At 40.4% G+C, this 25,938-nt stretch overlaps 1 protein-coding gene across 1 annotated transcript in view; it reads right to left on the minus strand.

Moving 5' to 3' along the window:
* Positions 1-25,938, minus strand: part of CUNH10orf67 (chromosome unknown C10orf67 homolog) — a 119,746-nt gene that overhangs the window by 31,751 nt on the left and 62,057 nt on the right. Inside the window, exons 11-14 of the mRNA XM_052729493.1 lie at positions 7,550-7,612; positions 7,160-7,239; positions 7,019-7,084; positions 3,805-3,892 (exon numbers count right to left, since the gene is read on the minus strand). Of these exons, the coding sequence (XP_052585453.1) occupies positions 3,805-3,892; positions 7,019-7,084; positions 7,160-7,239; positions 7,550-7,612 (297 nt within the window). The remainder of the gene's footprint in view (positions 1-3,804; positions 3,893-7,018; positions 7,085-7,159; positions 7,240-7,549; positions 7,613-25,938) is intronic.

The following is a 25,938-nucleotide window of genomic DNA, read 5'->3' on the forward strand; positions in this document are numbered from 1 at the left end:
CCAAGAACAGCCACCACATTCTTTAACTCCTCAACTATGACATGAAAACCCTGCTTCTAATTTCTTATTTGTTCAAATACAGATGGAGAAGTCCTTTCCTTTAAACCAATGGTGGTGTACACCTGGAGTCCCAGATACTCAAGGGGCTAAAGCAGGATTGTTTAAACCCTGAGACTAGGCTGGGTAATAAAGAGATGCCCCAACTCAACAACATCAGCATCATCATCACCAACAAGTAGGAGCAAAGATTCACTGCTTTACTGAGGCTGTTTTGAAAGACAATTCAAGAAAGATATTCTCCTCAGTGTCTCTTCTGACTCTACTTTCTCTTAATTATCCCTTCAACCTGGGATTTTCTACAAGTTGGCCCTCCATGGGCATAGCTCTGTTTGCAGTTTCAAGTTGCAGTGGAGAAAAAAACACTAAAAAAAACCCCTCTAAATTATTTCTGTAATGAACATGTATAGACATCATTTTCCATGTCATTATTCCCTAAGCAATACAATATGGCAACCATCTACATAATACTAATTATGTAAATTATTCAATGCATAATATATTGCATTAGGTAGTACAAGTAATCTAGAGAGATTTAAAGTCTATGGAGGATTGTAAAACATCGCACTCAAGCACTAAGTCTTTCCAAAAATAATACAGATATTGAGCATCCAAGGACCTTGGTACCTCTGTGTGATCCTAGAACTAATGCCCTTCAGATATGGAAGGGCATCACACAGTAACAGGTCAGAAGTCACAAGGTGACTTCCAATCTCAAATAGTTGCTGTAAGCTCCAGAAGTGTGCCCAGATCACTAAGAATGGACTGGCAAAAAGGCAAGAGAAAAAACAAGTGAGAGGCTTTCTTCCAGAATTTCTGAAGCAGAAGCACATCTGCATCACTGTGACCCGCTTGTGAATAAATCATGATGAGAGGGAGGTGTGGGTGACACAGTGCAAGTCGCCTCATGCATGCTCACCAGAAACAGTTTGAGGTCCACGTGCACTGCTTAGAATTTAGGTTTTTTTCCCTCTTATTTCCTTATTCACTCTTTGTGAGTTGAGTATCTTTATTTTTATATTCGTGCACATGTATGTATTTACATGCATTTTTTTCTATCCCCATAGCCTAATCTCATAAAGGGGGGTGGGATCAAATGTTTAATGGGGGAAAACCAATTGACCTACTATAGGTGAGTGAAAAACACTTGTTAGGAAACTCTTCCAGGTTTACTGTAGAGTGTACCATAATGGGGTGTGAGACTAGGGGGATAGAAAATGCATGTACAAGAATATGTGGCCTCAGGAGATGAAGGCAGAAGACACTGGAAATGAATAGACTGTGAAGAGATCCAAGAGAATCATGAATATGGTATGGAAAAATTACAACTAGTAAAACATGAGAGAAAATTAAAACCCAAATAAACCCATCTCTTATATTCCTCAAAGTTGTCATACCAGTGGAAAATATAATCAAGGAGCTGGTAAGATGGCTCAGTGGATAAGAGCACTCTCTGCTCTTTCAGAGAACTGAGTTCGGTTCCCAGCACCCACGTGGCAGCTTACAGTCACCTGTGTCTCTAGTTCCAGGTAACTCCACAGCCTTCTTGGGCAGTAGGCACACATATGGTTCGTCTACACACATGCAGACAAGACACTCATACACATAAAATTTAAAAATTAAAATATAATCAAGAATGCTATCAGATGTAAGTCTAAGAAAAGATAGATACCATGTCTCCCATCCTGAAGATCCCTTTTGCTTTGGGGACATTTGCCAAACTTAACTAATACATGTAAGAGTGGTCAAAGGCTCCTTTAACCCAGAGGTAGAGAACAAAACTCAGAATCCACTTAAAATGTGTGATTTAACAAGACCCCTTGCTTCCTGATGACTCCGGAGTCTGTGTAATGCAAAGTGGATGTATGTATAGGGCTGAGGGGAGAAGATGGCACCATAGGTATAATGCATATAAAGCAAAGCTGTAGCTAGCCTGAAGTTTTTCCAGGCATCTATATCTGCTAGCTTTCCACAGGACATAGCACTAAAAGTTAAAGGTGACTTTTAGTATTGATTTATTTGCAGCAGATGTGATAAACCACTGCTAAGGTGACTTAAGAAATACGATTTAACAAATAAAAGTTCCAGCAGTACATTTTTAAGGAATAGATACATTGATGCTAAGCGCCCTCAGAAAACATTAAACATGTCTGATGGAATGACACAGCCTTCTTGTGGGACTTTCTGTTCTGTTGGTCCAGCTGGTTAAACACCAAGGATGAGGCTGATGCCAAGTGAATTTGCAAACTTCAGTAAGAAGAAGGAGAAAGATACTGTGCATCTTCTCTGTGTGGACTAGTTTGGGAATATTTCAGGAGACAAATCATTTTCTTTTCTTTCTTTCTTCTTTCTTCTTTCTTTCTTTCTTTCTTCTTCCTTTCTTTTTCTTTCTTTATCTCTTTTTTTTTGAGACAGAGTTTCTCTGTGTAACAGCCCTGGATGTCCTGGAACTTGCTTTGTAGATCAGGCTGGCCTCGAACTCGCAGAGATCTGCCTGCCTCTGCCTCCTGAGTGCTGGGATTAAAGACTTGCACTGCCACTGCCCTGCTTAGGAGACAATTCTTAAAACCCTCAGGTTTCTAAGTAGGTTTAGTTAAAAATACTATCTTGACAGGATACTTCAGAATGCTTTGTCACAACTTAGACCTAGAAAGTGGTCTTAAAGTGAAAAATGTTGAGAGGAATTGGAAAGAAATTTATTTTAGACTATAAGTCTCCTAAAGCAACACCCTACGGCCTGTTTCTTACACCCTGTTCTAAAAACAAAACAAAAAAAGCTTGACTTATCCAAATAAAACAGCATGGCATCAGCAGTTTAAAGGGGTACCATGCTGACTGACTGGCTAGTTGAAATGGACCAGATCTGTTTCTGCACTGGCCATCTTTCCTTTCATCAGCAGGACTCTCTCACTGAAACAGGATAAGTAGAAGTCTATTTTAGAGTTGGACTTGATCTACAGGTCTGCTATGCTATGGTCTGAATATGGTATATTGGGCCACCAAGGTTCACATCCCTAACATTCCACTAACACATGATGAGGTGGTGCCTCGTGGGAGGTCTTTATGTCACTCTGGGGTGTGCGCTCAGGTTGTTGTTCTTGTGCAACCGTTGGGTTTTCACTAGATGGTGGTTGCATGGAGTAAGCCTGGATTTCTCTCTGCTTCCTGGGTCAGGATGTGACCACTCGACTCTCCTGCCATTGCTGTTTGTCATGAAATGGTGCCGTCCTTGCCACCAGCCTATACAATGTTATCTGGACTTTGAGGCTCCAACTGTGAGCTAAGTGAATTGCTTTGCTTCAAAGGTCTTAGTTATTTTGTCCTAGTGATGTAAATCTGGTAAGTACAGTTTTGAGTCTGAAAATGAATGAGTTGGTGCTTACCTTCTTCCCTTTAGAAGTGACTGGGGACTTGAACTTGAGCTTTGATATTCCCCAACATAGTACTTGTGGTCAAAGATGAACAAATGGGCAGATCCTTCTGCCCAGGAAGAGTATCCCATTCTCTGGGATCTGCACTGACTTCTATCACAGCTCAACCACCATGTTGCATTGCAACAGCCTTATTTACACACATCTAGCATCTATTTCATACTAACTGAGCTCTTTGGGGCCCTTCACTTTGTTCTATGCCCTCAGTAGCTAGTAGGGTGACTGTTGTGTGTTATTGCTAGAGCCTATAATGTGATAGGAATTCAATAAATATGTGTCTTTCATAGACACAGACACATGTATTCAAAGTACTTACAATGTAATTGAAGGAGGTGTCAGCAATCATTGCAAATTGCCGGAAAAGTGTGTGTCTAGTAAACATTTCATCCTTTAGAATATGGAAGCTGCAACAAAAGAAGCAATGTAATAAGATGTATGAACATCATAGGATAAGACCAATACTTATCATGTGGGTAGGGACCACATTAGAAATATTTTAAATGTTGCCAAGTAAAATATTAATTTTAGCTTATTTCTTCTTCCTTAAAAACAAAAACAAAAACAAAAACAAAACCCTGCATTTCCTAGCTCTGAAAAGTATAGCAGTAACAGCAATGACTACCCCTCCAGACTGTAGTTTCTCATGGAAATGAATGAGGGTATTTTTGAGAAATGGCTGTTTCTGGCTCTAAGGCAACAAATACACAAGGAGATTGTGAGATATGTAATTCTACTAGAAATCAAGGAAATCATCAAAGATTAGATCAAAACAGTGCATTCTTCATCTTTGGAAGGCTCTCACCAACTTAAGATTGGAGAAATAAGCATCAGAAATAATAAGAATCACAACTTCTCACTTAGGAAATATTTAGCTTATTTTAATTGTGGATAGTGCAATGAGGAGACTCATTGTTAGTGATACATGAGTTGGGAGTGTGGCTGGGAATGCTTTTTCTAGTGATTGTAAGTGAATAAAAATATCGGGGCAGTATCTCGGTGATAGAACACTTGCCTAGCATGGGCAAGGCCCTTGGTTCCACCCCCAGCATCAGGGGAAAAAAAACAAAAAACAACAACAAAAACAAAACAGCTAATGACCTTTGAAATTTCTTCCTCTGTCCTCCCTTTTTGAACACGAAGGTTTATTAGTATTATTGACAGCTGTGTCAATACAATGCCCATCCCACTTTGCATTTGGGAGCAAACGGTCTTGTCCACAGTTTCAGGAGTACATAAGAATGAATTTATAGCCAGAACCTCACTGATCCTGAATTTAGACAATGAGAATTGAGACTTTGAGATATGAGTCTTAGAAAGTGTTTAGACTTGAGCTGACTCTGTGATGAGTAGGGTGAGGGGAGGAAGAGTTAAAGTGCCCTGGGATAGCACTTTGCATGCAGGACAGGCATGAACATCTGGGGGACAAAAGAGTGAGCGTGGTGGACTGAATATTCCTCAATACCAAATGCCCATTCCTTCCCCATTCCCTCTTTGTAATGTGTGTAGGTGTGCATGCCCCTGTGCAGGTGTGCATGCCCCTGTGCAGGTGTGCATGCCCATATGCAGGTGTATATGCCCATGTGTAGGTGTGCATGCCCCTGTGCAGGTGTGCATGCCCCTGTGCAGGTGTGCATGCCCATATGCAGGTGTATATGCCCATGTGTAGGTGTGCATGCCCATGTGCAGGTGTGCGTGCCCATGTGTAGGTGTGCATGCCCATGTGCAGGTGTACATGCCCATGTGTAGGTGTGCATGCCCATGTGTAGGTGTGCATACCCATGTGCAGGTGTGCTCTGCTTCCCCTGCTCACACCTGGTAGCTATGTACTGCTCACTCCATTTTCCCATATATTTCAACTGCAGTACCATTTCTTGTTTTTTTTTTGCTCTCTCTGTGTGTGTGTGTGTGGACATGCACATGCCACATTGTGTGGAAGTCAGAAGACAACTATGGAAGTCATTTCTCTTCTTCCACCGCATGGGACTGAAGTCATTTTCTTTTTTCACCAGGAGGCCTGCTGTGAGTTCAAGACCTGCCTGGACTTTAGAGTAACACCTTGTATCAGACAGCCAAAAATAAAAAGGATACACATTTCACAGAGGGCAGGAGTCACCAGCAGATACATGGAACCGAACAGGAGCACAAAGAAGAATTTTCACCTGAGAAGGAGACTTGGGCTCACCATCTGGAATTGTTTCTGGTATTACGTGAGATCTTGGTTGCTAGCCAGTCCTAACTATTTCAGCGTCAGGTGTAGGATTTTTATACATGATGTATATCATGTGCTTATGACATGTAGGGTAAATGCAGTGTTTTATTGCCTTGCAGAGCAAATTGCAATGTATTCATGTCATACATGAGCTTTAAGCTTAGCATATACTGACCCACATCAGTCCATCACTGCCCTTCACTATTAAGTTTCTTGAATGTCATTATGTGATATAATATAATTATGTGACATCTAAGAAAATGTGGGTGGAAATTAAGTGAGGAAACAAGTGGACAGGAAATGCATTTTTAAATGTTCAGATGATAGGACAAAGGAGAGAAGAAGCATTTACTCTGCATAGCATTTATATTCAATGCAAAAATTAGATACTGTTATTCAGGATTTTAGTTTCTTCTTTCATTCCCTCCTCACTCTCTCCTCCTGGCCTTTCCTTCCATCCTTTCTTGTTCATGTTTTCTTAGACAGTGTTTCATTTATAGAGTCCAGGCTGTCTCTGAACTCCCTATGTAGCCAAGGTTAGCCTCATACTCTTAGCAATCCTCCTGCTCCATTCTTCCAAGTACTGGGGTTACAGGTATGTGTTACAATATCTGGTCCAGAATTTCACAGTTCCACTTTCGCCATTAAAAAAAAAAGCAAACATAATTCTGGGAGAAGAAATTAAATGATTATATGAGTAAAGTGTGGGTGAGAGATTAAGGAATTGTGGGTAAAGAACCTAGTATATGAAGCAATTTGTGAAGATGACGCAAACCACTTTTCATGATTATGTGCAAACTGCTGCTGAAGAAGATTCCTGGATAGGTCGGACTACATTCAGGATGGAAACAAAGAACTAGAGAGTGGGAGTGTTGAATTCCTCTTTCTTTCTTTCTTTCTTCTTTCTTTCTTTCTTTCTTTTTTTCTTTCTTTCTTTCTTTTTTTAAAGATTTATTTATTTATTATGTATACAGCATGTATGTCTGCAGGCCAGAAGAGGGCACCAGATCTCATTACAGATGGTTGTGAGCCACCATGTGGTTGCTGGGAATTGAACTTAGGACCCCTGGAAGAGCAGTCAGTGCTCTTAACCTCTGAGCCATCTCTCCAGCCCCAAATTCCTCTTTCTTTTAAGTGACTATGAATACTTTTCTATTTTAAACCATGTTGCAGTTCTTACTGAAAGTATGTGAGGTCATTTAACATTAATTAATATAGAAAAAAAACCCACAAGAGTTCCAGTTGTCCCGAAAGATGAGTGGCTGTATTTCTATAAATGGAATTTGTCTATATACCTATATCAACACTGTGTACACTATACCTGTTCCTGAGGATGATAAATTTCCTCTCCCAGTTTTTGTTGATCCGATCAGCATCCTTTCTAAACCTGGAACACATTTGCATGTGGTTAGGTAGTGTCTTGGCTGCAGACAGACACCATGTGTATCAATAAGCCCAGTACCTCTCCATCTTCTTCTTTTCATTCTCTAATTCAGTTTTTAATTTCTGTATCTGATCCTGTAAAGCTTTTTTGTCTTCATCCTTTTAACAGAAAACACAAAAACCCAGCACAAGCTTAAAGATATTCATGGTACCACTCTTTCCTCCTAAGTGAGAAAAGGCTATTTCTGCTAAGTAGTAGGGGAATTCTGATTACCACCAACAGAAAGAAATGTTGAGATTCCCTTGAGAGGATAATGAGATTGTTTTGAAAATTCTCAAAAGTCAGAAGGCTTTATGACCATACACTTCTATTTCCTGTAATGATTGACTTTGTTACTTCCTAGGAATAGCCAGAATCCATAAGCAATAATGAGGTTAATAATGGAGTTCTCAGTGGTCATTTTCATACCTTAAGCGCCTGTAATTTTAGCAATACTTCTTCAGGCACCAGGTGAGGTATTAGAAATGTAACCTGTGAAGAGAATAAATCATAGTAAAGACAAAATATCAGATTAATGCATGAAGATAGTTTTCCTTTCTGTCTTGTCTATCTTAGTTTGAAAAAAGGAAATAGAGACTTGAAATTTTCCAAATGTAGCCCAGAGGTCTTCACTGCCTCATTTAATGCCTAAAATCCAGTGTACAGAACACATGCGAAGTTGGTCAATGGCAGCTATAGTAACAGGCCAGACTTTATCATTACACTTTTAAAAACTTTTAAAAGATTATTATTTTATGTATATGTCTGTTTTGCTTGTATGTGTACCACTTGTGTGCATGGTGCTCACGGAAGTCAAAAGAAGGCATCAGATCCCCTGGAGCTGGAGTTACAGATCATTGTGAGCCACCATGTAGATGGTGGGAATTGAACCCAGGTCCTCTGGAAGAGCAGTCAGTGCTCTTAACCACTTGAACCATCTCTTCAGCCCCATTCACCATTATACTTTTTAAAACCATGAAGGAGGAGCAGGAAGTTATTTTCCTACAAAGCCATAAGCTTTTTTTTTTTTAAAAGTACTTGAAAATGCTAAGTTTCCATTGCTAGACTTTTCTGTAGAAGGGGCAGCAGGTTATTTGGAAGTGAGACTATATTGGGTATAGGATCTTGGGAGGTAGTTGGTAAAGTGCTTGCCTTGCAAGCCCCAGGACCAGAGTTCCATTCCCAGAATCCATTTTAAAAATACAGGGCTTTGTGGCATCAGCTTGTAATCTCTGTGCTGGGGAGGGGGAGACAGGTGAATCTTCGGGGCTTACTGTCCAGGCTAGTGAGAGACCCTGTCTGAAGGAGGAGGAGGAAGAGGAGAGGGAAGAACAGAAATGAAAAATTGAGAGGGCGTGTGTCACATGGTTCCAGAGGAGTAATGGTTTAATGAATTCTTATGGGCATGTGCTCATAACCACCTGAATTCATCAATATAAAGAATACACTATGTTAAAACTCTTGGCTGGGCTAGAAATATAGCTCAATGGCAGAATACTTAGCTACTTCACACGAGGTTCCAGTAACATTCCCAGAACCACACACAGACAGACACACACACACACACACACACACACACACACACACACACACACACACACACATCTTGGTTAATTAACATTAAATTTCTATGCAGTGGACAGAAACGTTCCTGCTTAACACTACCACGTCGTTTTGCAAATAGGTTCTGATTTCTCCATAGCCCCATGGTCCATTGCCCTTCTTGGTAGAGGTGACTGCATTAAAGCAGGGGTTAGAAAGAGCTGAGCAGTTCTGCATCCTAAAGAAAAATGAGCTTTCCCTGGCAACCAAAAGTAAAGCCTGAGGTGAAGATGGGGCAAACCCAGGAAGGGGGAGGTACCAGTGTTTGGTGGGCAGCTAATGACCAATACCCAGACTGATAAGTTTGGAATAACAAATTTGGAATAGCATCTTGATGATACAAACTCAGTCCCTTACGTATGTAAGCCTTCTCAAACTCACCTACATCAAGATGTAATATGTGCAGGATGTATATGGAAGTGTGCAGAGAAATTACAGCATCAGATTGCACTCAGCCCTGGATTTTCCTGGTTAATTTATATTTTAATTATTTTGTTGCATGTTATCTAGCTTATTTTTTTTGTGTGTGTGTGGAAACAAACATGGGTTCTGGGCATATGTGGTGATCAGAGAACAATTTGGGGTGAGTCGGTTCTCTTCTTCTGCCATGTGATCCCAGGGATTGGACCCAGGTGGTCTGGCTTGGCAGAAAGCCCTTGACCCACTTCATGGCTTAATCTTGTCATTTTGACTGGATTTAGAAGTGCATATGAGATTATTATTTGTTTGGTATGTGCGTGCGTGTGTGCGTGCGTGCGTGCGTGTGTGTGCGTGCATGCGTGCGTGTGTGTGTGTGTGTGTGTGTGTGTGCGTGTGTAGAGGTTAGAGGTTGATGCTGGGTGTCTCCCTCTATCACTCTCCACCTTGTATTTTTAAGATAGGGTCTCTCACTGAACCTGGAACTCACTGATAGGCTAGATCATCCGGCCAGTAAGCCCCAAGGATCCTCCTGTCTCTACCTCCCAGTGCTGGGATTACAGGCACACATTACCATGTCCAGCTTTTTACATGGGTGCCAAGGATCTAAACTCAGGTTCTCGTGTGTGCACAGCAAAGAACTACCCACTGAGTAATCTACCTAGTCCTGCCTACGGGATTGTTAAACACAGTTCTGTGTATATCTGAGAGGGCATTTCCAGAGAGGAATAACTAAGCTGTAAGGCCCATCTTGAATGTGTGTGGCACCATTCTATAGACTGGGGGCAAGGACAGCTGTGGAATAAAAGGAGAAAGTGGGGAAACCAGCTAATGTAGGCATTCTCTCTCTGCTTCCAGTCAACCATGATCTGAGTGGCTTTGATCCAATCTATCCTCCCTGATAAGATGGACAGAAATGTCTGAAGTCATGGGCAAAACAATTTTTTCCCCTTAAGTTGTTTTCTTGGTAATAGTCATGAAAAGTGTAACAACTACATTGATTAAGCAAAAAATGCAAACTAGTGTAGTAAAGCAGTCAGAATGTGATGAGATTCAGAAGTTGACTTAATTCAAGGCTAGGGTATAGCTCCATTGGTGGAGTGCTGATCTAGTATGCGTAAAACTCTGAATCCAGACTCCAGCACACATAAACCTGGCATGGTGATGAGTCAGGCAGGCATAGGGAATAGTTTACTGACCTAGGACTCTACTTGGTGTGAGCCCTGCGCATATCCCTCTTCTAACAATGCACTTGGCATTCTGAGACTTTTATTTGCATATACTATGGAAACAGCTCTTGCACCTAGCAACCTGAGGACCCCAATCTGTATGGAGGTATACACCCATTCCCTCTTAATAATGGAGTAAGTTTCTCCTTTCTTTAACAAGCATCAAACTAACAAAGACCTTGTTCATCATTATTTCCGTTGTGTCCAGTTACAGTAAGTGGGAAGCCCCTCTGTCTTGAGTTAGTGTTGGGTATATTCACAATAAGACAAACTATACCCTGAAGTGGCCTTTTAGGAAGAACCCTCTGTTTATCTTCTTATTCCTATGCACAATGGAGCATGCGTATGATTAAAATTAGATGCATTATGGAAAGGGACATGAACAGTAGAGAAAACATTTGTATAACAGTCAGTCAAAATAGGGAACTGCGGGGGACCTGCCCCCACCTTTACTCCAGGGTAAGCTTGGGGAGTGAGGGATAAGAGATTTAGATAGAAGGATAGAGGGGAGATAAAAAGACAGAAACACAGGATAGCCTCAAGAGGGTCTGGATCCTTATCCACTGGCCCCTTCTGTCTCTTCTAAAGGGCTTTTTAAAGGAATGCCAAGGGGTGGAGCAAAAGACCTCCCCCTAGCACAGCCAAGTGCAGACCCTTCTGAACACCTGGTAACCATGCATGTGGTCAATCCATCCCCGTATGCAGCCCTGCTGGGTAAAGCAAGCTCAGATCTCACTAGAAAACCTTTGTGGGCTCCCACAGAGAACCATCCAAACTGCACTCTTTACAAACCAAACTTACTTTAAACTCCATAAAAGTAAGTTCCAAAAAGTAACTGAGGCTGTTGAGACCTTTGTCCACATGGCCTGCTGTCAATATTGACAGTATATTTCATTCTAATATCTACTACTGCTTTGATTTGAAGAAAGTTGCCTTGCTCCCTTTTAAGATCTATGTGGGCTTTTATCTCAATTCTTTGAATAAACCAAGAACACGAAACACCTGATCAAACCCTGACCACCAGGAACAGTGGTGCCCAGCACTCAGGATATGGAGGTGAAGGATTAGAAGTTCAAGGTACTTGTTGGGAGTGGGTTTGAGGTCAGCCTGAGATACATGGAGGCTCTGTCTCCGAAAATGAACAGACAAGTAAGACAACAATTAATCAAAATTACAGGTTCCCCATGCCTGGGGGCAGCCTTTTATCCCTGACTTTTAACGCATTTAGATCCTGTGTAACCATTGGAAAAGCTAGGGAAGGATTAAGAAAATGAAAAAGTCACTGAAGTGACCCAAGGCAGACACATTTAAGGATCACTTCATCTATTTGTTCTCAACAGGGACAGTCTACTTGAATGGTCTCTCCACCAAGGTATGGGGTACAGGGTGAAGTCAGTGCCCTTTGGTCAGCTGTAGGCCATGGAGGTCACTGAACAAAAGATCCAAGCACTCCAAGGCTCTTACTACTATGCTAAAGAAAAGGTATCCAAGTTATTTTATTTTATTTTTTTGCTTTTCGAGACAGGGTTTCTTTGTGTAGTTTTGGTGCCTGACCTGGATCTCGCTCTGTAGACCTCAGGCTGGCCTCGAACTCACAGAGATCCTCCTGGCTCTGCCTCCCAAGTGCTGGGATTAAAAGCATGTACCACCATCACCCGGCCAGGTACCCAAGTTTTAAAAACTCAGACAATTAGGAAAACAAGGTGCCATATTGGAAGGCAATGATGTCTTACTTCATACCATCCAAATTCATGTCAGTGATTAGCGATTTATTTTAACATTCTGCTTTTGAATATGTAGTGAAATTCGTTATTGATTTCTAAGGTTCTATTTTTCTCAAGATGATCAGCCATGGAGCTAGAGATAAGACTGCTGCAGCATATCTTCTATAATGCAAATAATTATTCAGTCTTACTGGAAGATAGCTGAGTTGTGATAATGGAGATAGCATTTCTTTTCGTCAGAAGCAAAACAAAGCAAAGCACCTCATATTGACTACGGTATTTGTTCCTTGTCCCAAGTCAAATTTTTCACCTTGCTCCAGCACATTATTGAATCCCAGCTCTGTCCACATGAAAATGTCATTTTGTTTTGCCAGCTGCTGACATTCCACTTTCTCTGGAACACACATGCTGGCCTTTCTGTGGTCACTTCATTGACAGGTGCAAACACTGGACGACCAAACAATGGATGGAAATGAAAATGAATGGTCGTGTTAACAGGACAGCACCTAGCTTCCTGAGTGGGGAAATACAAATTCAATGACTGTACTTGTACTGCCAAACTGTGATTATGAATACTTTTTACAAGTATGCTTCTTTTTTGAACTTATAACTAAAATTTCCTGACTCAGAATATTTATTTTAGGGACTGGAGAGATGGCTCAGAGTTAAGACCACTGGCTGCTCTTGGAGAGACCCCAAGTTCCATTTGCAGCATCTACATGGTGGCTCACAACCATCTGTAATTCCAGTTCCAGGGAATCCAACACCCTCTTCTGGCCTCTGTGAAAACCAGGCACACAAGTGGTTCACAGACATACATACATGCAAGCAAAACACCCATACATATAAAATAGAATTTAAAAAATAATGAAATAATTTTTGTTTTATAATAGAACTCATGCTTCTTAAATTTCTTAACATTTATGTAAAATAATTTCTTAAATTTGGAATCCCTTAAAGTCTGCCCAATACCCCAGACTATATTCTCTTTCCTGAGCTCCATACTGGGGCCCACAGCACTGGCAAACTTACAGGAGGCCAGGCTGGTCCTAGGAACCCCAGATAAGACACTGCCCACCACCCACAAAACCTCTTTAAGCCTGCCCAACAACTCCAGACTGCACACCCCATCCCCCCCACACCTGGCTCTATAGTCTGTTTTAGAACTTCAGAAGAAGACTCCCATGTTACCAGAGGCCAGGCTGGATCTAGAGAGCCCTGGCCTACAACTTCAGAGGCAGACTTTAGCTTTCCTGGTGCACAGGCCAGATCTAGGGGTCCCAGTCCTGGCAGCTGTTGTACTGGAGGCCAGGCTGGTGCTTGGACCCCAGAGGCCAGACTAGATCTAGGGACCCCAGACTGCAGCCCCTTTCCCATGGGCTCCATATCCTGGTCTACATCTTCAGAAGGATATTTTGGCTCTACCAGAGCCCAGGCCCAATCTAGGGACCCCTGGCCCAAAAAACCCTAGAGAGGACACTGCACTGGACCTGAAAACCTGCTAGTCACCAGAACACTTGGCCATTTAGGCCAGAAGACCAGAAAGGAAAGACAAACTAAGGAACAAAACTCCCATCCAACAGAGACAAATGCAGGAATCAACACCTAGACCTATAATCACCCCAAATCCAGATGCCTGAACATCAGTGTAAGAACACAATCAATAACAGAAAGGGCAATGTAGTATCACCAGAGCCCAGCTATTCTACAACAGCAAGATCTGAACAATCCAACATAGCTGAAGCACTTGAAAACAACTTTATGAAGATAATAGATGTCCTTAAAGAAGATATAAAAAATCCATTAGAGAAATTGAGGAAAAGACCAACAAAAAATGGAAGATATCAATAAATCCTTAAAAGAAAGGCAAGAAAAACAAATAGATGAAGGAAAGTCCCCTCACCATATAATAAGCAAAGCATTAAACATGCAGAACAAAGAAAGAATATTAAAAATGGCAAGGGGAAAAGGCCAAGTAATATATAAAGGCAGACCCATTAGAATAACACCCAACTTCTCAACAGACCCTAAAATCCAAAGGGTCTGGACTGATGTCTTGCAGAAGCTAAGAGACCATGGATGCCAACCCAGACTACTATACTCAGCAAAACTGTCAATCACCATAGATGGAGAAAACAAGATATTTCATGACAAAGTCAAATTTAAACAATATCTATACATAAATCTGGCCCTACAAAAGGTACTAAAAGGAAAACTCTAACTGCAGGATGCTGTGGGATGTTCTGTATGGCAAATGTGTTGCTGATTGGTCAATAAATAAAACACTGATTGGCCATTGGCTAGGCAGGAAGTATAGGCGGGACAAGGAGGAGAATAAAGCTGGGAAGTGGAAGGCTGAGTCAGAGAGACACTGCCAGCCGCCACGATGAGAAACAGCATGTGAAGATGCCAGTAAGCCACGAGCCATGTGGCAAGGTATAGATTAATGGAAATGGATTAATTTAAGCTGTAAGAACAGTTAGCAAGAAACCTGCCACGGCCATACAGTTTGTAACCAATATAAGTCTCTGTGTTTACTTGGTTGGGTCTGACGGCTGTGGGACTGGCAGGTGAGAGAGATTTGTCTTGACTGTGGGCCAGGCAGGAAAACTCTAGCTACAGCAGGAAGCTAACTGCACCCGCAAAAACACAGGCAAAGGCCGGGCGGTGGTGGTGCACGCCTTTAATCCCAGCACTCGGGAGGCAGAGCCAGGCGGATCTCTGTGAGTTCGAGGCCAGCCTGGGCTACCAAGTGAGTCCCAGGAAAGGCGCAAAGCTACACAGAGAAACCCTGTCTCGAAAAACCAAAAAAAAAAAAAAACACAGGCAATAGATAATCTCACAGCAAAACCCCAAAAAGAGAAATCACACACACACACACACACACACACACACAAATCACCACCACCACCAAAATAACAGGAATTAACAACCATTGGTCATTAATATCCCTCAATATCAATGGACTCAATTTGCCAATAAAAAGACACAGGCTAATGGAATGGATGCAAAGACAGGATCCATCATTCTGCTACATACAAGAAACACAGCCGGGCGGTGGTGGTGCATGCCTTTAATCCCAGCACTCGGGAGGCAGAGGCAGGCGGATCTTTGTGAGTTCAAGACCAGCCTGGTCTACAGAGCAAGATCCAGGAAAGGTGCAAAGCTATACAGAGAAACCCTGTCTCGAAAAACCAAAAAAAAAAAAAAAAAAAAAAAAAAAAGAAACACACCTCAACACCAAAGGTAGACATTACCTCAGAGTAAACAAAGATTTTCCAATCAAATGGACCTAAGAAGCAAGCTGGTATGCTATCCCCATTACCTAAAAAAAATTGACTTCCAACCAAAATTAATCAAAAGAGATGGAGAAGGGCATTTCATATTCATCAAAGGAAAAATTCACCAAGATGATGTCTCAATTCTGAATATCTATGCCCAAAATCTAAGGGCACCCACATTCCTGAAAAAGAATTTCTAAAGCTTGAATTATACATTGAACCCCACACATTAATAGTGGGAGACTTCAACACCACATTCTCATCAATGGACAGGTCATCTAGATAGAAACTGAACAAAGAAATAACGGAACTAACAGATGCTATGACTCAAATGGATCTAACAGATACCTACAGAATATTTCACCCAAACACAAAGGGATATACCTTCTTCTTAGCACCACATGGAACCTTCTCCAAAATTGACCATATACTCAGCCACAAAGCAAGTCTCAACAGATACAAAAAAAATTGAAATAACCCCCTGTATCTTATTAGACCACCAAGAATTAAAGCTGGATTTCAACAACAACAGAAACAATAGAAAGTCTACAAATTTATGGAAACTGAACAGCTCTCTACTGAGTCACCAGTGCGCCAAGGAAGAAATAAAGAAGTTAAAGAATTCCTAGAATTTAATGAAAATGAATGCACAACATACCCAAAGTTATGGGACACAATGAAAATGGTGCTAAGAGGAAAGTTTATAACGCTAAGTGCCTTGGAGATATCTCATACTAGTGACTTAACAGCACTCCTGAAAGCTCTAGAACAAAAAGAAGCAGATACACCTAAGAGGAGAAGATGGCAGGAAGTAATCAAACTGAGGGCTGAAATCGATAAAATAGAAACAAATAGGACAATACAAAGAAGCAACGAAGAGCTAGTTCTTTGAGAAAATCAACAAAATAGATTAAATCCTTATCCAAACTAGCTAAAAGGCAGAGAGAGAATATCCAAATCAACAAAATCAGAAATGAAAAGGGGGACAATAACAACAGACTGCGAGGAAATCCAGAGAATCGTTAGGTCATAATTCAAAAACCTGTACTCCACAACATTGGAAAATCTGAAAGAAATGAACAAATTTCTTGATAGATACCACTTACCAAAGTTAAATCAAGATCAGATAAACAATTTAAATAGACTGATAACCCCTAAGGAAATAGAAGCAGTAATTAAAAGTTTGGCAACCAAAAAAAAGCCCAGGGCTAGATAGTTTTTAAAACAGAATTGTACCAGACTTTCAAAGAACAGCTAATAAAAATATTCCTCAAATTATTCCACAAAATAGAAACAGAAGGAACAGTGCTAAATTCTTTCTATGAGGCCACAGTCACTCTGATACACAAACCACACAAAGACTCAACAAACAAAAAGAATTATAGACCAATTTCACTCATGAACATTGATGTAAAAATACTCAATAAAATAATGACAAACAAAATCCAGAACAAATCAAAAAGATCATCCACCATGACCAAGTAGGCTTCATCCCAGAGATGCAGGGATGGTTCAACATACAAAAATCTGTCAATGTAATCCACCATATAAACAAACTGAAAAAAAACCCCACATGATCATCTCATTAGATGTTGAAAAAGCCATTGACAAAATACAACATCCCTTCATGATAAAAGTCTTGGAGAGATCAGGGATACAAGGGACAAAACTAAAAATAATAAAAGCAATATACAACAAGCCTATTGTCCACATCAAATTAAATGGAGAGAAACTCAAAATATCCCACTAAAATCAGGAGTAAGACAAGGTTGTCCACTCTCTCCGTACCTATTCAATATAGTACTTGAAGTTATAGCTAGAGCAATAAGACAACTGAAGGAGATCTAGGGGATACAAATTGGAAAGGAAGAAGCCAAAGTATCATTATTTGTAGATGACATGATAGTATACATAACTGACCCACCAAACTGTTGTGGAATATTTATTTAACTATGAAAAGATGTGTTGCATTTGCTTAACTGAGTAAAGATGTGTTGTATATGTTTAATTATGTAAAGATGTGTTGCTCTTTTACCTTTTCTGCCTAAGGCACCTGATTGATCTAATAAAAAGCTAAATGGCCAATAGTGGGAGGAGGGATAGATGGGACTTCTGGGCAGAGAGAGTAAGTAGGAGGAAGAATTTAGGCTTGGGAAGGGGAAACAGGTTAAATTAAGATAAAAGAGCTAGTGGGACAAGCCTAAACTAAGGCTGGCATTCCTAATTAATAATAAGTCTCTGTGTTTTTATTTGGGAGCTGGTAGGTGGTCCAAAGAAAATTCCAACTACAAAAAGGCCTACCAGGGAATTCCTACAGCTGATAAACACCTTTAGTCAAGTGGCTGGACACAAAATTAACTAAAAAACAATCAGTAGCCCCCCTACATACAAATGATAAATGGGCTGAAAAGAAATCAGAGAATCAACTCCCTTTACCTAAGGCTCAAATGACATAAAATATAATGGTGTAACTCTAATCAAGCAAGTGAAAGATCTGTATGATAAGAACTTCAAATCTCCAATGAGAGAAACTGAGGAAGATATGAGAAGATGGAAAGACTTCCCAAGCTCATGGCTCAGTAGGATTAACATAGTAAAAATGGCCATCTTACCAAAATCAATCTACAGATTCAATGCAATCCCCATTAAAATCCCAAAACAATTCATTACAGACCTTGGAAGAACAATACTCAACTTCATATGGAAAAACAAAAAACCCAGGATAGCTAAACCAATCCTGTACAATAAAAGAACCTCAGGAGGTATCACTATCCCTTATTTCAAGCTCTACTACAGGGCTATAGTAATAAAACTCCCATGGTATTGATATAAAAACAGACAGGTGTGTCAATGGAATCGAATTGAAGACCCAGATGTTAATCCACACACCTATGGGAACCTGATTTTTGACAATGAAGCCAAAACTTTACAATGGAAAAAGGAAAGCATCTTCAACAAAGGGTGCTGGTCCAACTGGATGTTGGCATGTAGAAAAATGCAAATAGATCCACATTTATCACCCTGCACAAAACTCAAGTCTAAGTAGATCAAAGACTTCAGTATAAATCCAGATAACGGAACCTGATAGAAGAGAAAGTGGAAAATAATCTTGAATGCATTGGCACAAGAGACAACTTCCTGAATAGAACACCAGTAACACAAACACTGAGATCAACAATTAATAAATGGGACCTCATGAAATTGAAAAGTTTCTGTAAGGCAAATGATACTGTCAATAGAACAAAACAGCAGCCTACAGAATGAGAAAAGATATTCACCAACTCTACATCTGAGAGAGGGCTGATTTCCAAAATATATAAGAATTCTATAAACTAGATATCAACAAACCAAATAATAAAATTAAAAAAGGGGATACAGATATAAACAGAGAAGTCTCAACAGAAAAATCTCAGATGGCTGAGAAACACTTAAGAAGATATTCAACATCCTTAGCCACCAGGGAAATACAAATCAAAACAACTCTGAGATGCCAACTCACACCTGTCAGAATGGCTAAGATTAAAAACACGAGTGACAGCTCATGCTGGTGAGGATGTGGAGCAAGGGGAACACTCCTCCATTGCTGGTGGGAGTGAAAACTTGTATGGCCACTATGGAAATCAGTGTGATGGTTTCTCAGAAAATTGGGAGTCAATCTATCACAAGATCCAGCTATACCACTCTTGGGCATATACCCAAAGGATGCTCAATCATACCACAAGGACACTTGCTCAACTATGTTTATAGTAGCTTCATTTGTAATAGCCAGAACCTGGAAACAATCTACATGTCTCTCAACTGAGGAATGGATAAAGAAAATGGGGTACATTTACACAATGGAGTATTACCCAGCTGTTAAAAACAAGGACACCAGGAAATTTGCAGGCAAATGGATGGAACTAGAAAAATCATCCTAAGTGAGGTAATCCAGAGCGAGAAAGACAAACATGGTATGTACTCACTCATAAGTGGATATTAGCTGTAAGATAAAGGATAACTCTGCTATAATCCAGAGAGAGACTAGGTAACAAGGAGGGTTCATGGAGGATGCTGGCTTTCCCTCCGAGAGGGAAATAGAAGAGGTTTCAAGAGTAGACTGAGGGCGGGTGAGGATGAGAACATGAGCAATCAGGTTGGGGTGGTGGAGGGGGAGAGTGTTGAAAGAGACTACTGAAAAGGGGGTGTATTTCGGGGTCTCCTAAAAGCCTGGTACAAGGGCATCTCCCAGAAATCACAAGGATGACTCTAGCTAAGACTCCTAGTAATAGCGGACACATAGCCAGAACTGACTATCTCCTGTGACCAGATTGGTGCCTAGCCCAATTGTTATCAGAGAGGTTTCATCCAGCAACTGAGGGAAACAGATGCAGACCCACAGCCAAACATTAGGAGGAGTTCAGGGAATCCTGCAGAAGAAAGGGAGAAAGGATTGCAGGAGCCAGTGGGGTTAGGGACATCACAAGAAAACTCACAGAATCAACTAACTTGGGCTCATCAGGGCTCACAGAGACTGAACTGACGACCAGGGAGCCTGCATGGGACTGACCTAGGCACTCTACATATGTGTTACAGTTGTATAGCTTGGTTCTCTTGTGGGACTCCTAACAGTGGGAACAGGGGCTGTCTCTGACTCTTTTAATGGCTTTTGGGGTCCTACTCCTCATACTGGGTCTCCTTGCCCACCCAGCCTTAATACATGGGAAGGTGCTTAGTTTTACTGCAACTTGATATGCCATGTTTTGCTGATACTCACGGGAAACCTGCCCTTTCCTACACAGAAATGGAGGAGGAGTGGACTGAGGCATGGGAATGGGGAGCAGGGCTGGAAGAAGAGGAGGGGGGGAAACTGTGGCTGGATTGTAAAATAAATAAATAAATAAATTTTATTAAAAAAATTTGGAGCCAATAAGGTTTGTAACAGAAGAAACATTATTATACTTATTAACTGCCATAAAATTTACCGTATTCCTTACAATATTCACATATTCCAATTTTTTTTTCTTGTCAAAAGTTCTTTTTTGATAGAAAGTGGTGGTGCACACCTTTAATCACAGTAGCCGAGAGGCAGAGGAAGGCAGATCTCAGTGAGTTTAAGACGAGCCTGATCTACAGAACTAGTTTCAGAACAGAATAGCCAGGGCTACAGAGAGAAACCCTGCATCAAAAAAACCAAATATATATATATATGTGTGTATATATATGTATATATATATGTGTATATATATTATATATATATATATATCTTTGGCTACTCTTACTGGACTTAGGTAAAGGCATTTCTCCCTTATTGCTTTCCTTCAAACACTTAAATATATCACTGCCAAAATCATCTTCTAACTCACTGTGATGGTTATTCTCAATTATCAACTTGAAAAGTCATAGAACTACTGAGAAAACAAGCTTCCACACACACCTTTGAGGGATGATTTGCCCTCTGGGCAAGTCTGTGAAGGATCATCTTGGTGAGGTAAATTGAGACAGGAAGGTCTACCTTGACAGTGAGTGGTATCATTATGTACTTTTGGGTCTTGGACTACATGAGGAGGAGGAGGCTAGCTGAGTACCAGTGTTCACTAGTCTCCACTTCCCGGCAGTGCATGTAAAGTGACCGGCTGCCTCAAGCTCCTGATGCTCACATTCCAGGATGGACAGGAACCAGGAACTGTGAACCAGAAGAAGCCCTTCTGACCCCAAGTTGCTTTTGTCAGGACATTTTATCACAGCAACAGGAAAGGAAACCAGTGTTTCAGAAGAAATGAATCATTTTCTATCTAAACCTTTACTAAAGGATTAATTGACTTTTATATCAATATTATTTATATCTTCCTAACAAGCAACTACCTCCAGACACCAGTAATGCACCAGGGAGGAAGGCATGGGTCAGGCAAAGGAAGAGGGTTAGGAGCACATGGAAAAGTTCAGTATTCATGGGCAGAGAATACTAGGGATCCAGAGCAGTTCAGATGGTCAAACGGACCTGGACTTAGGTGCTGCTTAACAGTTTTGTTAACGGTGGGCTGCATCTAACAAACATCAAGTCATAAATCTAAGAAACTGTATAAAGGTAAATATAAATAAATATAGAAATGAAGAGACTGCATGAGGGTCGGACAACAAACACCAAAAGGCACGTAACCTCTCCGCTGAAATGCAAAATAAAAGGGAAACTTTTAGGGGTTCAGGATGCTGGGCATGGAACCAAGGGCCTTGCACATAGATGGTAACCATTATACTCTGACCTGCACTGCAGTCCAAGGAATTTCTAGTAGGTTTCTCATCAGAAGCTGTAGGCCAAAGACAATGGACTCATATCTTCAGAACAATAAAAGAGAATAAAACTGTCAACCTGGCATTCCAGACTCAGAAAAGAAGGTAAAAATCAAGATTTCTTCTCAACACAAACACAAACTGAGACTTCATTATCAACTGACCAAAAGAGAAAATATGATCATGGACCAAAACTTAGATCTACACAAGAAACTGAAAGCTCCAACAATGGTGTAAATGTTGGCATCATGTGGAAATCTCATTAAGAACAATTATATAAAATTCTACATGAAAATATTTATATTAAAATATAAGGGCCAGAGAGCTCAGCAGGTAAGGGTGCTTGCTACCAAGGCTCCTGGACAGACTGATCTCCAGAACCCACAGGATGGAAGGAGAGAGTTGACTCCTGAAAGTTGTCCTCTGATGGCCATACACATGCTGTGGAGTATGCCATCCCCCCTGACACACACACACACACACACACACACACACACACACACACACACACACACACAATGTAAGAAAAGAAAAGAAAACAGCAACATTGTTGTCTTTTTGTAGTCTATCATATTAAGATCTCTAGAAAAATTAGGCCTTTGGTGGAAAACTGGAAATGAACACCCAAAGGCATTTAGAGTACGGCACCCGGACCACGGCACCTGGACAGACAGGTTCTTGGTAGCTTCCTGGACTATTATTGGCAGCACTGGCTCTAAGCTGAAGACTAAGCTATTTAATGAGAGAGCTCCTGACATTTCTACCAGAGTGGCTTTTCATTAGAATCTGGGTTCCTCTGAAATCTTTTTGTTGCTTTCTTCATTTTCCAACCTTTTCAATGATTATGTAGGTCCTAAATGAATTGAAATCTAATTCTAACATTAAAAGTATTGAAATATACTTTTAATTTTTAACAATTATCTTTAAATATGCATCTAATCTATTCAATGTAACCAGATATAGAAATGTTATATAATTTAATCAGGACTTACATAGTCTCACTTAGAGAAAGAGATCACCAGAATTACACCCAGGTTCTGGTTCCTGCTCAATGATTCTAAAAATGTTTAGTGTGGGTTCAGTCATTGGAGTTATTGGAGTTTATAATATTCATAGTAGTTGCTGCTGTGACTGAGTTATTGATTGAGGTATGCACATACACACATATGTACACATAATATATAATTTTAGCTATATATTATAGCTATATATTATACATATTATGTGCATATATAATTTATATTAACTATTGTTATATAGTTAATTATTATAATATAGTATAATAGCTGTTATAGTATAGTATAAAATATAGTTATAACATAACTATATCAATTGTATACTATACATTAAATAATATATGTATGAATATGTATATATATGTGTATATGTGTGTTTATATGCATACACACACACACACACACACACACACATATATATATATACACACATACATATGCACATAAACACATGGCTCCAGTTCATTCAATGACTGGAAAGATATATGTATTTATGTATGGATGAATACATATTATCAACAGAGAAATGATTCCTTTATAAGATTAGTAAAGTGGGGTTGCAAGTACTTGTAAAAATTTTTTAAAGATATTTACCCCCACCCTGTGGTGTGTGTGTGTGTGTGTGTGTGTGTGTGTGTGTGTGTGTGTGTGTGCAAGTTCTCCTGGAGCTGCAGTTACAGACAGTTGTGATCCGCCTAATGTGGGTGCTGGGAACATAACTCAGATCTAACTCAGACCCTCTGCAGGAGTAGCAAGCACTCTTTTAACTGCTGACCTATCCTCCAGCCCTCATTTTAAAAAGATTTTTTTAAGCTTAAACAAAATGCTTCTTTTTGCTAGGCACAGTGGTACACATCTGCAATCTAGCACCCAGGAGACTAAGGCAGGAGGATTGTGAGGTCAATACTAGCCTCAGCTACATGGTGAGACCCTGTTTCAACAACAGCGAATCAGTCTCTGGTCCCTATTTAAGCTGCATAGGCTAAAAAAGCTAATAAAGACAACGGATTTGCCTAGCATCAAATCAATTTAGTGGAATATTACTGGCTACCTGAAGTTGTTTGGGAATGAAAGTTGGAAGTAAAATGCAATAATGGAAGAATAAACAACTTCCCCTTTATAATTTCAGTTTTCTTTCTCCTTTAAAAGCTGTTTTGTTTAGAGATGGTATTGTCTAGTATAAACTGGCCTCACAACTTGTGACCCTCTTGCCTCAGCCTCTAAGTGCTGGAACTACACTGTGCATTCGCCTGATGAATAAGCAGATTACATTAAGGAGAAGAAAACAAAAGGCATTAATCTTAAAGAAACAAAGCTACAAAATTAAAGTCAGAGAGATGGCTAGGTAAATATACCTTCTGCACAAGCCTGAAAGCCTGAGTTCAATCCCCAGAACCAGATGTGGAGGTGCACAACTGTACCCTCGGCACTGCTAAAACAAGAGGGAGGTGGAGACAGGGGAACCTCTTGGAAGCTCCTGAGTCAACTTGCCTGGGGTAGCTCAAAAAGGCCTTACCTCACAAGGTGGAAGGTAAGAACCGGTTCCCCTAAGTTATCCTTTGATCTCCACATGAGCATTGCAGCATACACACACACACACACACACACACACACACACACACCACATACATACACAGCACACACGCACACACATACGTAAAAATATACAGCACACATGCACACACATACACACATGCATAAACACACAGTACACACACACACATACAGCACACATACACACACAGAGCACACATGCACACACATAAAAATATACAGCACACATGCACACACACATACACACATGCATAAACACACAGCACACACACATGCATGTACTCACTCACACCATAATAAATCAGTATCAGTGAAATTCTTTTCCATCAACATAATTATCAAAATAGAGTCAATATCCTTTGACAGCCTGCAAGGACCACACATGTCACATCCAGGATCTCCCTCTCTGTATAACCCAGTTCCCTGGCATTCCCAGATCAACAACCAGCGAAGTTCTGGCTTCCCTCTGCTCTCTGATTTACCAGGCTCAGCCAAGGCAGAAACAAATGAAATACTGCACAATGAACAGGTATATCTCTTTCTTCCCCTGTACAGTTTGTTTTAAACTTCATGCATAATTTTGCCAAACAAAAAAGTTTAATGGTGGAGATAGCATAATTTGGTAGACAACAATAATTTGGTAACATACAATCATATTTTAAAAATTACTAGCTTGCAAAAAAACAAAAAAAAAAAAAACAAAAAAAAAAAAACAAAAAAAAAAACAAACAAAAAAGCCGGGCGGTGGTGGCGCACGCCTTTAATCCCAGCACTCGGGAGGCAGAGCCAGGCGGATCTCTGTGAGTTCGAGGCCAGCCTGGGCTACCAAGTGAGTTCCAGGAAAGGCGCAAAGCTACACAGAGAAACCCTGCCTCGAAAAACCAAAAAAAAAAAAAAATTACTAGCTTGCAGGATGATTATAGTCCTAACCGCAAACTATTGCAAAACTATTTTACTAGTCATTAGTAAATGTTAAATATAGTATAGTTTTTGTTCCTTTGTTTTTTGGGAGATTTTTTTTTTTTGCCTATAGAAATTGCTTTGCATTGTGAGGAGAACAAGAACAAGATTGGCCTTGTCCCTTGTCCTATTTCCCACACAGAAGGGCCCTGAGCAGACCAAAGCGCATGCCATATGGCTTGTCAGCATAGACCAGGCTACCCCAAAGGAGGCTCAGAAGTCTTCCAGAGAAGCATTGACTGGGTGTGACCTTAATTAACTAATTACTTGGGGTGGGATGAGGGGGACGGGAAACCTGGGAATCCAGTTTAACCTTGATACATAAAACCTGAGTATTTAAACTGTTTTACAGCTATCAAAAAAATAAACTTTACATAAGTACCCTGTGCAAATACAAATGTTATGTTATGAAATCGTTTCTAAACTGATATCTGAAGGCAATGCGTGTGTCATGGTTTTTCAGACTGGCTAAACACTGCCCTTATCGCTGTGTGCCTCCCCCAGGCAGCATGTGCACCGTTCCCACCAAATGACACACATTTCAAAAATAAGTATGATTAATTAGGAAGTGAAATGACTGCTGTAAAAGTTCCAGCAGCCAGCTTTCCATGCGGTCATTTGCACGTCGTGGATATTAGAAAGCCTTTTAAAGGTCATTTAAGGAAGTCTAGCGACCCTCTGAGTTAAACATTTAAAGGTAGTCCTAAGCAGAGTGGCTCTGATGGAGTTAATATGCACTGCAAAAGGAATCCCACAGGAGGATGACCA

Source organism: Peromyscus californicus, unplaced genomic scaffold (genome assembly GCF_007827085.1).
Source record: "Peromyscus californicus insignis strain IS unplaced genomic scaffold, ASM782708v3 Scaffold_8__1_contigs__length_139910024, whole genome shotgun sequence".
Taxonomy (NCBI): domain Eukaryota; kingdom Metazoa; phylum Chordata; class Mammalia; order Rodentia; family Cricetidae; genus Peromyscus; species Peromyscus californicus.